The 15,577-nt window shown below is 42.7% G+C and overlaps 1 protein-coding gene across 5 annotated transcripts in view; it reads right to left on the minus strand.

Annotated features, from left to right (window-relative positions):
* The window catches only part of ARHGEF4 (Rho guanine nucleotide exchange factor 4), a 246,065-nt gene that overhangs the window by 74,712 nt on the left and 155,776 nt on the right, over positions 1-15,577 (minus strand). Inside the window, exon 1 of one of the 5 annotated variants that reach the window (XM_073889675.1) lies at positions 9,139-9,463. The exons of the other annotated variants lie outside the window; for them this stretch is intronic. Coding sequence (XP_073745776.1) covers positions 9,139-9,355 — 217 coding nt within the window. The 5' untranslated portion in view covers positions 9,356-9,463. Of the gene's footprint in view, positions 1-9,138; positions 9,464-15,577 lie in introns of those variants that run through there. 5 annotated transcript variants of the gene reach the window in all.

Genomic DNA, 15,577 nt, shown 5'->3' on the forward strand with positions numbered 1-15,577 from the left:
TAGCATTACTTCTACTAAATGTTTTTTTTTAAATATTTTATTTATTTATTTATTTGAGAGAGAGAGAATGAGAGAGATAGAGAGCATGAGAGGGAAGAGGGTCAGAGGGAGAAGCAGACTCCCTGCTGAGCAGGGAGCCCGATGTGGGACTCGATCCCGGGACTCCAGGATCATGACCTGAGCCGAAGACAGTCGCTTAACCAACTGAGCCACCCAGGCGCCCAACTTCTACTAAATGTTTACCATTATGAAAAATGTACATGTGTTTAACAAAACTGAATCATTATTCTGACAACCCTCTTTCAACAGTAAGTATGTTAGCTTGAAGATAATTTCCAAGATTTTTATGTCACTCAAACTGGGAGTCAACTAATGGATAGTCAATAGATATTTAGATTATTTCAATAAGATAGAATACTGAATCATTCATTGAGTTTAAGAGCTCTTATTTTTTATGCTATAGAGAGACTATATACATATAATTGGGTCTGTTAACAAATGTGTTTGCTTTTTCCTCTGAGAAGTGTAAGGGATATAGACAGATCTAGAAGTTGTAAGAAAAGAGTTCAACTTGTCATGGTCAAAGCTGACAAAGAGTTGGTAGGTTTTATAAGATTTGCAAAAGGAGTTGTAGTATTGAATATTATACTGATGCAAAAAAAAATTTTTATGTCTCTTTGTTAAAATTACAAAATTTTCTTGGATTATTGGTTTGCTCTTCATAAGAAGTTGTAGAAGATTATTTGTTGCTTTCTGTGTAATCTGCCTAGACAGCAGAGATTCTGTATATCATGAAAACCATTGTGTTTTATGTTGACTTTGCCATGTCTGATTACTTCAGATCACAAAGCTTTCTTAGTTAGAAAAGAGCTAAGATTCCTTACAATCATGTTTGTTTTGGAAATATTTTATCGTCACATTCATTAAACAGCAGCTAGTCAAGTATTATTTAGTAACTCATGATCCTATCTTAATCAGTGTTCAAATCTCCTGACAACTTTTGATATTTTGCCCTTCCAAAATTAAATCCTTAATGATGACTTTTGAACCTGAAATTGCCTTTGGGATTTCCTAGAAGGTGTTTGGAAAATCATAAAGCATTTGTTCTTTCATCTTGTGAAAAAGACAAGTGCTAGAAATATTTAGGTTTATTTGATATGTTACCATAGATGGGAATGGGAATGGGAAGAGCTGTCAAATTAGGAAAGATGTCTAACCTTCCCTAGGTTAAATATGAATGGGTAAAATGTTAACAGAAATATTTCAAAAAATGTATGCTATATGGAAAGTTCCTAGAGAATTGCCAATGTCCTTGCTGTCCATGATGTGTTCCCATTTATCAGAGTACTGGTACTACTCTGTCTGATATCATATGACAATAATATAGAATTATAAATCATGATTTCATTTACTTTTAAATGTTAAGTTGGTTGCAACTTTACTTCTTTAATTTGAATCTAGCATTTTGTAGGCCAGTAGTTTTCAACTGGGGATTGAAATGTTTAGGACCTGCTCCAGACTTATTCAACCTCTTCATAGATATTCTTGGTATATTCTAACTACATGGTTGGTATATTCATAATAAATTTTGTTAGGATTATTACATATTATATCTGAAAATATTTTATGTAGAAATTACGCTCATTCATTTAAATAAATTAGCTGTAATGTTAACTATCTTCTTTGAAAATACAGTTAATCATTATGTTTATAATTATGTCTGAAATTTTCTGATTGACTTTATTATCTTGTTTTGTATAGGGCAGAAACATTCAAAATTCCTTGTCTGTTACACTATTCTTGTTATGAATTCTCATGAGATCTTTCACTTTTAAAATTATTAGTAATAATTTAACCATAGCCACTTTAAGTCTTCTATAGATAGTTTTTTGTTTTATTCTGAGGCTACAGCTACGGCCTGAGAGCTTCCTCTTCAACAAAGAACTGTCTCAGTACCCCATGGAAGGGACTATGCCAGGTACTTTTCGGTGTAGGGTTCTGATGATATCACATAATCAACTTTGAGATTCCAACACTGGATTTCTAAAACTCTAGCAGAAAAGCAGGTGGATTTAAGAGATTACAAACCCAAGATAGACCAGAGTGATAATTAACTACACTAAACTGAATGATTTGATGACGGATGATTGTGGGTTTTATTTGTAACACTGTTAATATTCTAATGTTCTAATTTCTGGATACATAAGGAACACCCCTTTTATTCTCTTAAATTATCCTTAATTGATAAACAGCCATTTGGTAGACTATGCTTTTGTAAAATGAAACATTTGTTAATTATACCTTTTTCTCCCTGCCTGACCCCTCCAGAATTTGGACACTCTGAGTACTCTTATTTATTTTCATAGCAACATAATTGTTTCCATAGGTTCAATAAGAATCTGTCCTCCTTGTTAATGGAAGGAATACCTAGAAACTTGGCTATACGACTAGAATGTCATATTTAAGAATACGAATATAAGAATATGAAGTTAATGACATACACCCAGACACTTTTAGGGACCTAAGTTGACTTCATGCAGCCAATGCTTACGAAACCTTCTTAGAAAAACTAGTCTGATAGCTTTATAGAATTCCCAGACTTGTAGGTCAGTGAGGAAGGTCACTATCTGGCAGGTTCAGGAACATTAGGATATTTTGGAAACTTTTAGAAGGGAGGAATTCATCCAAATCTATAGGTACTGCAGGTGAGTGGTGGGTGGTCCATGGCTTGGCTTCCTAGCCTCCGAGGTACAATGTTCATAAATTGAAAGACTCCATATTGTCAAGATTTCAATTGTCCCCAAATTGTTTTAAAGATTCATTACAATCTGTATCAAGATTGCAGGACATTTTGTAGATATTGACAAACTGATTGTAAAATGCAAATGGAAAGGCAAAAAAAATTAGAATAACTACAGTAATACTGAAAAAGAATAAAATGAAAGGGTTCACATACCTTCCTCAAGACATACTATAAAGTTATAGCAATTAAGACAAACAGTATGGACAAAAGGATAGACCCTTACATCAGTGGAACAGAACAGAGTCCAGAAATAGAGCCACAAATATAGACAGTTGAATTTTGACAAAGGTACAAAGGCAATTCAATGGAGAAAGGATAATCTTTTTAATGAATGGTGCTACAAAACTGAACATGCATATGCAAAAAAATGAACTTTGACCCTCATCTCAAACTATATAAAAATTAACTCAAAATGGATCAAATATCTAAGTATAAAATGTAAAACTATAAAAACGTCTAGAAGAAAACATAGGAAACTCTATGTCCTCAGGTTCAAAAAGGAGTTCCTGGATAAGGAACACTAAAGTATATTCCATTCCAGATAACAACACTGAAAGTATATTCCATAAAAGAAAAGTTATGAGAAAGAAAAATTGAGTTCCACTGAAATTACAAATTTTTGCTCTGCAAAAGATACTGTTAAATGACTAAAATACAAAGCGCAGACTGGAAAAAATATTTGCAAATCACATATCTGACAAAGCACTTGTACTCAGAATATATGAGTAAAACTTGTATCAAAACTCAGTAATAAGAAAACAAATAATCCAATAAAACTTGGCAAAAGATTCAGGCACTTCACCGAAGAAGAAGATACCTATATGGTAAATAAGCATATGAAAAAATGTTCAACATCAGTAGTTACTGGGGATATGCAAATAAAAACCAAATGAGATATCACACACCTAACAGAATGGCTTGAGACACTGGCAGTACTAAGTACTGAAGAAAATACGGAGCAATGAGAACTGTCATACTTTGATGGTGAGAGTGAAAATGGTAGCTACTTTGAAAAAGAGTTTGATGGTTTCTTATAGTTAAACATATACTTACAAAATGATCCCACAATTTACTCCTAGGTGTTTACCCAAGAGAAATGTAAACTTATGTCCACACAAAGACTCATACACTAATGTTCATAGTAGCTTTATTTATAATAGACAAAAACCAGAAACAACCCAAAAACTCTTCAATTAGTGAACTAACAGACAAACTGTGGTGTATCCATTCGGTGGAATAATATTCAGCAAATAAAAGGAAAAAACAACTATTGATACATGCAAAAACACAGATGAACCTCAAATGTGTTATCCCAGGTGAAAGAAGCCAGCCTCAAAAGGCAGTATGATATGAGTCCATGGATATGACATTCTTGCAGTAGTCAAACTGGCCAGGAAATGGGGGTGGGCGAGGGGGGTGACTACAAAGGGGCAGCATTAATGTTTTAGAGTAATAGAACTCTTCTGTATTTAGATTATGGTGGGTGGTGACATGACTGTATACATCTGTCAAAACTCTTATAACTATACACCAAAAAGAGTAACTTGTACTGTGTAACTTTAAAAATAAAGAAGGAGATAATAAAAATAAAGAAGGAGAGAAAGTATGCAAGCATTTGGCCACATTAATGTCCTGCTTAAAACCTTTCCATGGCTCCAAGAACTGTTAGTCCATAGTTCTTAGCATGGAGTCACAGCCTGGTCTTCCTTATCTCTTGCTATGCTCCTCATTCCATATTATTTGCAATTCCTGCATATTTAAAGCACCTAACACAGTACCCAGCACAGGTGCTCAGTAAACACAGGCTCCCTTCCTTTGTACATCTTTCTGCATTTATGTTGGCTCTTCATCATGGAGGCTCTTTCTACTCCTCACCACACAGCTAACTTGCAGGCAGTAAGACTCAGGCAGTACCTTATCCTGAAAGGTTTCTCTGACTCACTCCCTCCCTGTCTTTGCCCCTCATAACGAGTAGGGTCTGGTGCCTCTCTTCTAAGCTTCCTTGGGGAAGCTTGGGGATGTACAAACCTTACACATTTTGAAGGAAGGACTGGCCTTCAGGGGTTCTGGGGAGAATAACTCTAAGTTCCTGAAATATCTGGCCTGATAAGAGTGGCTCTGTATTCCTGGGGTCTTCAACCACCCCAGACACTTTATACTAACAGTGATTTATGATGGGGGCCCTGGGCTACACTGCATCAGTGTGACCTCTGGAGAGCTTGGAGACTAAGTTACTAGGGTCAGTCTTATGGACACTACATGCCTAAGTAACTGACCTCCAATAAAAACCCTGGACACAAGGCTTTGGCAAACTCTCATCATTTTCTACACTTCCTGCATGTTGTCACACAATGTTGCTGGGAGAGCTAAGCATGGTCCACGTGATTCCATGGGAGGGAACATCTGGAAGTATGCACATGGTTTCTCTTGTACTCTGCCCCTATGCTCCTTTTGCCTTAGTTGATTTTAGTCTGTAGGCTTCTACTGTAATAGCCTGGAACCATGAATGTAACAGCTTTTCTGAGCTCTGTGAGTCTTTCTAGAGAATCATCCACTGCGAGTGGCTTGGGCACCCCTGACGCATCATCTTATTGGATTTACTTCTATCAGAGCCCTTATAATGAACTGTCACTGTCTGTCTCGCTCTGCTGTCATTTCTTTAAGGGCAAGATGTATGGTTTGCCCGCCATCTCTACTGCCTAGTGCTGTGCCTGGAATATGCCAAGTGTTAAATAAATGTCTGACTACAGGAGAGGCCTAGCCTTCGGAAAAGTCTGATTCCTATCTGAGTCAGAAAAATGCCTCAGGGACTTGCAGAGGAATGTGGTTGTAGCAAGCATTTTCTCCCAAGAAGTCATATGGCATTAACCAAGCAAAAGCACAGGTGGTGAAAACTGTCAACTCCAAAAGCCTGAACTGAGAAGTAATCCTGTCAGACAAGACATCAGAATAGGAATTTAAAAAGTCTTAGCCCAGTAGCAGTAGTGTGATAATATAGCTGAGGGCTGCAAAGACTACAGGCACTTGCTTAGGGGGATGAGACAGTGGGGCAGACAGAAGGGTTATAGAAATTCCACCTTGTCAACTACGTTTAATTTTCAGATTCTGCCTTAAAGGAAGGTCCTCTCCACACCAGGAAAAGTGAAATTTCAAAGGAAAATGCCAAGATTGGACATTTAAGATTTAAAAAGTCTTTTGGAAATAAGGAGAATCCACAGTTCTCTGCTAGATTCCCTAGCTGATGTTCTGCCCTGCAGGTAAGTTGCAATTCTGGCCTCAAGTACTAGCCTTTCTGGTTCTTGCTGATAACTACAAAAATGTTCAGCAAATACACTCCATTATAAAAATCACAACAACAATAAGTTTGCTAAGGATCTTTTACTGGTAATTCTGAATCTTTCTTAAGAGAGAAACACAGTTCAATTAAACACACATGTGCTTTGTTTTAGAGCCATAGATGGAACAGAAATACAATATACAATAAATGCCAACTCACAGAGGGTATCCACCCCAAATCAACAGCTCTGACTAGAATCATGGAATTTTATAGTTGATTAGAGAAGGAGTCAGATCCTTGGTTTCAATGTTTTCATTTTGAAAATGGGTAACTGGGATCTAGAAAAAAGCCATGACTGTCGAATAAAGATAATAGCATGCAAGTAGCCAAGACATTACTTCAATATGTACCCCCCTGCCCCCCCCCACTCCACCCCAACACACCTTTTCTTTCTGAACCTGGCACTCCACTGGAGCCTCCACTCCAAACCTGGTAAAGAGCTCTTATCAAATCACATGGATCCAGGCCTGAAGCTCTAGTTAGACATGGCCTACCTAGGCAACCTTGGGTAAGTTACTGCATCTCTCTGATCCTGTTTTTGCACCTGAGTTGTAGGATAATAACACTTACCTCACTAGATTTTCATGTGGTAAAGCAGGTAACATGGAGCATATAGAAGAAGCTCGGCAAATTACTTTCCCTTTGTTCTTCCCACTGAGTCCCCCTCCATGGCAGCCTTTCCAACCAGATCTCATCTAAACCACAAATCCAAAGAATATTACTCGAGTGTCTATTTTCTCAATTCCTCTCAAGGATGGCAAATAGCTAGTACTGTTCTAGGAGAAGAGAAGAAAATTCTTGCATTGCATAGAGGAGATGTCTTAGGACATTAGGGCTTAATTCTCTCCAGAAATCCAGTTGTGATGGTTTCATGGACTCACAAAACTCTACACGGTTCATGGCAGCACCCTGTTACAAATCTAGTATTGAATACAACTGATACAGGGTCCCCAAAACAAGGCAGGTAGTAGAGGGTTGAGGGTGGGACTGAGGGCAGAGTATGAAGAGGGGATTTAAAATGCCTTCAAGCCCTGGGTCTCTGTGGTTGGTTACTGACCAGCACCCCCTGAGCAAGGGCAGTGTGCTGTCCATATGCCTAGCAATACCCGTGTTCTGTGAAGGGCATGGCATTTGCTTCTGGGTCTCACATCAACTCTTCCAATATCACGTTGCTTTAAACCCTGTCCTCCCGCTGTAGGGGCAACTCTGAGCCCCTCAAGGAGCAGCTTTCTGGGCCTCAGCTTTTACCTTGCTTCGCCTCCCAACACACACATACACACCACCCTAGACCTTCATACCCATACAGCTGTTCTCTCTGAAACTCGTCCAGGTGGCCTCAGTGCCCCTGGTGTGGTCTGGGGAGTCCCTGAATCTCAAGGTCTCCCATTCCCATTGCTTCACCTCTGCCCTGGGGCAAAGGAGTCCTTGGGGGCACCAGGGCCACCTCCTTGAGCTTCTCTGGGCCTGTTTGCCACTGCTGAGGTAGAGCAGGTATGCCTTCTCACTCTGGAAGTGGAAGGAAAGCTATTGGGCTAAGAGAAAAAAAAAAAGGGTCCTTTGTCAGTTTCCTTAAAGTCTCACTTACAGTATTATCTTGTTTGGTTTTCTCAAGTTGGGTTCTGTTTAAGCAGCCCAGGGAGGGAGGGAAAGGAGAGTTTCAAGGGAGTTGGGGTGGGAAGGAGTCAGGGCTGTAGAATTCCAAAAAAACTTTTATTTGGAGGAGAAGCCAATTTTTCTGTTTCATGTGTTTGTTTTGGGATGGAGCAGATGAGAATCATGGAGTGCTCAATACAATAGTCTGGGCACCCTTCACTTTCCCTTTCCAAACCCACCTACTTTAGAGCAGAGTCTCAACCCTGTTGTCTGCCAGTAAGGGTACTCTCACAACCTTGGAAGTCAGCCTTTAACTCTACTCCCCAACATGGCTTGTGCTCCGCCTTTGGGGCGTGGGGAGAACTGCTGTGTGCATGCCCCCCTCCCTTCTCTGGCTCTGCTGCTCTGACCAGGGCACACAAAGAGCCTCACCTCCACCTCCACTATCTTGGTAGGACCATGCAGCTCTCCCAGGCTGCACCCCCTACACCATGCATAAGCATAATGCAAGCATTACCTCCCCCAGCCCCCCATTTCTGATTTCTGGGCAGCACTTATCTTCCTTTACAGCTCCCATTTCAGGGCCTCAAAAATAACTTGTTGAATTTTTGCAAGAACTAAAATATAAAGAATCCCGTTTGCCAACTAACCAAGGGTTAGTTCATAAAACACCATTTATAAAACCACTCTGAACTTCCTTAATTAATATTTAGGGTCAAAGTCTTTCTCTCAATCTGTACCCAGAATTGGGTCCTCCGAACAGAAAGGGGGGCACTAAGGGGAGCACATGGTCCCTGGGGACCCCAGAGCAATCCTATCTCAGAGAAACAGCACTGCTTATTTCAGAGGGTCCAAGACAAACCCCCTCCTCTGGGCGGGGAGCCTGTCCTGAAGCCAGGACCAAACGCACTGAATCCTGTCCACCCTTGGCCAGCGAGCCCTCTCCTATCTTCTGTTTTATAGAGGTCAAAGAGCTGCAGTTCAGAAAGCCAGACATGTGCCATTGGTCAAGAACAGTTTGGGGAAGGGAAATAGAGCATCAAGGACCAAATTCTATTCTCACCTTCGGCACTCAGTTTCCCAGTTGACGACGTGCCCTGCGGGGGGTGGGGGCAACAAGGTCCCAGCTGTAACAGGTGGCCCACTGCTGAAAGTGGGTGAAAGAAGGGACAGGGATGGTGGGAGGTGGTGGTGGCGGCAAATAAGAAGAAAACCAGGGAAAAGAAAAGGAATCAGGAGGGCAAAGCAATGGGAAGCAAGGAACCAGAAGATGGAAACGAAAAACAGAAAAAGTGAGGGAGGAGAGGAAAGGAGGCAAGACAGTCTCGAAGGAAAAGGAGAGAGAAGCAGCAGCTCGGGAGAGGACAGACGCGGGGAGCGGCAGGGGCGCGGGCGGCGCCCTTACCGGCGGTGGCCGAGCGCAGGCTCTCCAGGCTCCAGGAGCGGGACAGGGCGCCGCGCATGCCCCCGCTGCCGCCGCGGCCGCCACACACCACGCCGCTGCTGTCCGAGTCGGAGCCCGGGGACAGCCCGGCGCTACTGCCTCCGCTGCTGCTGCTGCTAGTGCCGAGGTCGCCGCTCGTCTGCCCGCTCGACTCGCTCGGGCATTGCTGCGCCCTCATGCAGGCGGGCCCGAGCTCCAGCCACAGGCTCGGGGGCGGCTGGGCCGCGGGCGGTGGCGCGGGCCAGGGCGCGGGGGCCGCTACGGCAGCGGGACTGCAGGGCGACAGGGCGAGCGAGCCGGGGCCCGGGCCGGGGCCGGCAGCGCCGTCGGAGGGCGAGGGGCGTGCAGGAGATCGCGCGGCGTCCTCGGCCTCATCCCCGCCGCCGCCGCACGGCCGCCGCTCCGGGCCAGCTGACATCATGGGGCTCCGCTAAGGAGGTTCCCGGCCGGCCGCCGCCTGCTCGGGCTCTGCGGCCACGGTGGCGGGGGGACCCTCTGCAGGCGCAGGGCGCGCGCGGCTCAGGGTGAGGCCAGGCGCCCACCGGGCAGGGCGCGGCGCCTCCACTCGCTGCCCGCTCCGGGCCAGACTGGCGGGCTCAGAGCGCCGGCGGCGACCCGGCTGCGGGTCGCGGGCCCGGTCGGCACGCGCTCACGCACGCGCGCACGCAGACTTGGAGCGGCGGCGGGCGCGGGCGCGGCGCGCGGGTCACAGGGCCACCTAGGTCCCCGCAGGGCCGCGACCCGCAGCCAGCATTCGCACGCGTGTGTTAGGATAGGGTCATTCTCAAAAGGGGACACCCCGAGGCCACGGTGGTGAGTAGAGCCGGTGGGCGCTCGCTTTTCTTCTCCAAGGATCCAGCTAAGACTGCGGGCAGCGCCTCCGTGTCCATCTGGGGCGGGATTGTGGGCAGTTCTGCAAGGAGGGTGCCCCCTGTGTTCTTGTGCGGCTGTCTGGTTGAGAACTCTGAGATAAGCTCTCGTGGGTGGGAAGAAGTGCTCAGGAAAGAGATGGTCATTGCCAGCATGAGGCACAGATCAAGAAACACCTCTCCCAACTCATCAGCAATCTGAGTTCTCCCTCCAGAATAAGTGTCAAAGTTGTCCATGTCTTTATTTTACTGCTACCACTATCACACTGTGATTGGAAGACCTCTTTAGTTTCTTAACTTATTCCACAGAGCAGCCTGCAAGAGCTCTAAAATATAAAGCATACCATGTCATACTCCTGCTTCAAACCCTCCAGAAGCATCTCTTCACAATTAGCCAGACCTGCAAGACCCTGTGTGTTCTGACTTGACCTATTTCTGCAACTCTTATCATCTCCTCTATCCCTTGGTCTCTGCATTCCAGCCACTGTGGCCACCTTACTTTTTCTCCTTCTAGGCTCAGGGTCTTTGCACTTACTGTTCCTTTTACCTGGAATGCTCTTCCTTTGCTTTTCAGGGTACTGGCTCCTTCTCAACATTCATATCTTAGCAAACATTACCTCCTCAACGGAACTTCATTTATCCTTCACAGGACTTATCTGTCAATGGCTTGTTGTTTATCTCTTGTCTGCCCACATAGACCATGGGCTCTGGGCTACTGTTGCAGGCTGGGCACTTGGTGTATGCCTGCAGAGGAATGAATGGGGGCCTGGAACTCAGTAGGAGGCCAACTAGGCAGGAAGGGAGCATTCTTGTTCTTTGGGATGAGGCCTTTTAGCAGATGATGTGTCATCCTGAGCGGATAGGATAAAGATGGTGCCTCCAGACGGCAGCAGCCATGGGCAAATCTAGCCTCTATAAGCCACTGTCAGCCGGATAGCCAAGCGCCATGCTTTTTCTGAGTCTGTTTCTCTTTTAAGTCTTCCTGAGACTTCAATAAACTCTTATTTGAACCAGCTAACGTGGTCTCAGCTGTACTGCTGAGTGTCTTCATTTGAGTATGAAAAAGGATCTACATTTCTTAAAACCACAGTGATGATGGCAGCTAAAATTAAAGATTTTTTAAAAAGATTTATTTTTTTATTTCAGAGAGAGAGTGCATGAATTGGGGAGGGGCAGAGGGAGAGGGAAAGAATCCCAAGCAGATTCCCCGCTGAGCCTGGAGCTGATACAAGGCTGAGATCATGACCTGAGCTGAAACCAAGAGTTGGATGCTCAACCAGCTGAGCCACCCAGGTGCCCCAGCAACTAAAATTAATACTTATTACCCAAGGTTAAGGAAATCTTGGGGAATAAAAGTTGATGCAGTGAGACTTAGCTGCCTTCCTACCATGGGAAGCCCATCCAACTCATCTATTTCTGATATTATTAAGGGAGAGAAAGGAGATGTTGGTTCTCTTAACATCACATGACAGGTTTATAATTATAAGTAATTACCTCTCTCTCTCTCTCTCTAAATGAACAGTAATACAGTGTCTTTATCAGAAAGGTCAGCACAGAGGATCACTGTTTGAGGCTGGCTCACTGATGTGAAAATAGGAGCCGCAATTGAACTGTACATGTAGAAACAGATACAGAACAGGATTGGAACTTCTCTAAGCTTAGAGATTGGCTTTTGTCCTGTCTCTCCTGACTAACCCTGTACTTCAGTTTCTACAACAGTGTTAAACAGAAAGAAGCTTTAAAGCCAGAGAGATCTGGGTTCAAATTCTGGTTTTCTCTTACTACTTTTGACTTTGGGCAAATTATTTAAACTTAAGTCTTTCTTTCTTCACCGATAAAATAATGATACTAACAACTATTTTTGCAGGATTATTTTAAGGATTAAATGAAGTGATATGTACATATACAACAGTGTCTAGAAATGTCTGATATCTTAGCAGCTATTTATTAAGTATATACTAAGTGTTAAGTACTTTGCATATATTATTTAACTTCCACAACAACTTTAACTGATAGGTACTATTATTGGCCTCATTTTTCAGTTGAAACTAACAAGCTCAGAATGATCCAAGGCCACACATCTAGGAAGTGGTGGAGTTGGTTCCAATGCTCACCAGTGATGTTTTGAACCACTATATAATTGTTAATTCCTCCTGATTTTGAGGATTCTTAGTTCTTGTTGGAATATTATCAGTATCATTGGCAAGAGACACTGTGAGCCTACTTTGTACAGAGCATAATGCTAGTTGTTGGGGATATAATGAGGAAGTTTAAGCAATGGATCTTTTTTTTAAGATTTTACTTATTTATTTGACAGAGAGAGATAGCGAGAGAGGGAACACAAGCAGAGGGAATAGGAGAGGGGGAAGCAAGCCTCCTGTGGAGCAGGGAGCCTGGTACGGGTCTCGATCCCAGGAACCTGGGACCATGACCTGAGCCGAAGGCAGACTCAATGACTGAGCCATCCAGGTGCCCCGTGGTGTTTCTTCTGATCCCAGAAGAACTCCCCCCAACCAAATGTCTTATTCCTGGTTTTTTGTTGCAAACTAATGGGCCCACAATCTAGGCTATATCTTCATTAGATCCATTAATCTGTTCCCCAATGCCTTTCACCAGAAGCTCTGCTGCTCTTGGGAGCACCTTTAAGTTTAAACTTCTCCATGCTCTAGTACAAATGAGGTTAGTTCTTTTGGGAGAGATTAGCAGCTATCTGTTTTACAGCCTTCCCACAGTCAAAATTCTACACCACCCCCACCCCCACCCCTGGCAAAATATTTGAGCAAGAGCTCTGGAACTGAAGATGCGGATGATGGCAGGCTTCTCTGAGTAACAATCACTGAAGGAGAGTACATTGGCCTATGGTCCCCTGGGCTTGCCTGACATGGAATCACAGCCTCCCAAGCAGGGGGAGGAGCTATCAGAGCCCCAGTATTCTCGGTATGCTGAAGGGAGTCCCCACCGCTCAACCACTCTTGCCCAGGACTTAGCCTCAACAACAGGTAGTTGGGGACAGGGTGAAAAACACTGCTCCTCGAAATAAGTCAATCAGAGAAAGACATGTATCATATGACCTCACTGATATGAGGAATTCTTAATCTCAGGAAACAAACTGAGGGTTGCTGGAGTGGTGGGGGGTGGGAGGGATGGGGCGGCTGGGTGATAGACATTGGGGAGGGTATGTGCTATGGTGAGCACTGTGAATTGTGCAAGACTGTTGAATCACAGATCTGTACCTCTGAAACAAATAATATATTATATGTTAAAAAAAAGAAGAAGAAGAAGATAGGAGGAGGGGAAGAATGAAGGGGGGAATCGGAGGGGGAGATGAACCACGAGAGACGATGGACTCTGAAAAACAAACTGAGGGTTCTAGAGGGGAGGGGGGTGGGAGGATGGGTTAGCCTGGTGATGGGTATTAAAGAGGGCACATTCTGCATGGAGCACTGGTGTTATACACAAACAATGGATCATGGAACACTACATCAAAAACTAATGATGTAATGTATGGTGAGTAACATAACATAATAATAAAAAAAAAAAGAAAGAAAAACACTGTCCTCTAGGGAAGTAAGCTCTCCAGCTGGGAGACAGTGAGAGAGGGAGCCCTGTGTTCTTGGCTTTAGCCACCTGGAGTAGAATCTCCAACTCAATGAGCTAGGAAGAAGGGGAGGAGTGGTTTTGGTTCAAATACCACAGACTCACCCTTCTTACTAAACTTTCATTGATTTTCTTGAACAGATGTTTCTTTATTTGTGGTTTGCCCCTAGGACCATATCCAGAGGTTTTAAGTTCTTGTTTTTAAGTAATTTTCACCAGTTTCACTGGGGAGTGGGATAGGAGAACTTGTCTTTTTCCTGCCTACATGAAGTCAATCTCAACGTCCCCTATTTTTATGACTTATTAGTCATTTCCATTAGAGTTTTAAAGGAGATAAGTTAGATGACTGAGCTCATATCATGCTTACTTGATATCAAGATCCATTGCTTAGGGTACCTGGGTGGCTCAGTCGTTGAGCGTCTGCTTTCAGCTCAGGTCATGGTCCCAGGGTCCTGGGATCGAGCCAAAACTGACAAAGACATTACAAGAAAACTACAGACCAATATCTCTTACAGATATGTATAATAAAATAAAATACTAGTAAACCAAATTCAGCAAAATATAAAGAGAATTATATATCTTAACCAAGATATCCCAGAAATGCAAGGGTGGATTAACATCTGAAAATCAATTAATGTAATATACCACATGAATAGAATAAAGAACAAAATTTGCATGATTATCTCAATAGACACAGGAAAGCACTGACAAAATTCAGTACCCTTTCATGATAGAAAAACAAAAACAAAACAACCAAACAAAGAAAAAGCTGAACAATTCAACAAATTAGGAATAGAAGGTAACTTTACCTGATAAAGGGCATCTATGAAAAACCCACAGCTAATATCATACTTAATGGTGAAGATGGGATAATTTTCCTCTAAGATCAGGAACACTCTTGCCATTTCTATTCAGCTGCACTGTACAGGAGCTTTAATCAGGACAGTTAGGCAAGGAAAAGAAATAAAAGACATCCAGATTGGAAAACTATTTCTATTTAAAGATGACACAACACTGTATGTAGAAAATCTTAAGGAATCCATAAAAAAAAACTACTAGAACTAATAAATGAGTTCAGCAAAGTTTCAGGATACAAGATCAATATACAAAAATCAATTGAATTTCTATATATTTTATATACTTCCAATGAAAATTTAAAAACTTTCATTCATAAAGCATCAAAAAAGAGTAAAACACTTAAGAATGAATTTTTCAAAAGAAGTGCAGCTTGTATTCTTAACAAAATGAAACATAGTTGAAAGAAATAAACAAAGATCTAAATAAATGGGGGGGGAGTCCCATGTTTGTGGATCAGGATATTCAACATTGTTTTGTTTTGCTTTGTTTTTATTATGCTCAATTAGCCAACATATAGTACATCATTAGTTTTTTTTTTTAAGATTTTATTTATTTATTTGACAGAGAGAGAGACAGCGAGAGAGGGAACACAAGCAGGGGGAGTGGGAGAGGGAGAAGCAGGCTTCCTGCTGAGCAGAGAGCCTGATGCAGGTCTGGTGTAAGGTGGTAAAACAATGATAATTGTTTTGATTTGTATTTCTCTGATGGCTAGTGATGTGGAACATTTTTTCATGTGTCTGTTAGTCATTTGTATGTCTTCTTCGGAGAAGTCTCTGTTCATGTCTTCTGACCATTTCTTGACTGGATTATCTGTTTTTTGGGTGATGAGTTTGATAGGTTCTTTATTGATCTTGGATACCAGCCCTTTATCTATAATGTCATTTGCAAATATCTTCTCCCATTCCATGGGTTGCCTCTTATTTTTGTTGACTATTTTCTTTTATCTTGATGAAGTCCCAATAGTTCATTTTTGCTTTTGCTTCCCTTGCCTTTAGAGACATGTCTTGAAAGAAGTCACTGTGGCCAATGTCAAAGAGGTTACTGCCTATGTTCTCCTCTAAGATTTTGATGGATTC

This window comes from Callorhinus ursinus, unplaced genomic scaffold (assembly GCF_003265705.2).
Source record: "Callorhinus ursinus isolate GAN/ISIS: 27379988/994484 unplaced genomic scaffold, GSC_fseal_2.0 scaffold114, whole genome shotgun sequence".
Lineage (NCBI taxonomy): Eukaryota > Metazoa > Chordata > Mammalia > Carnivora > Otariidae > Callorhinus > Callorhinus ursinus.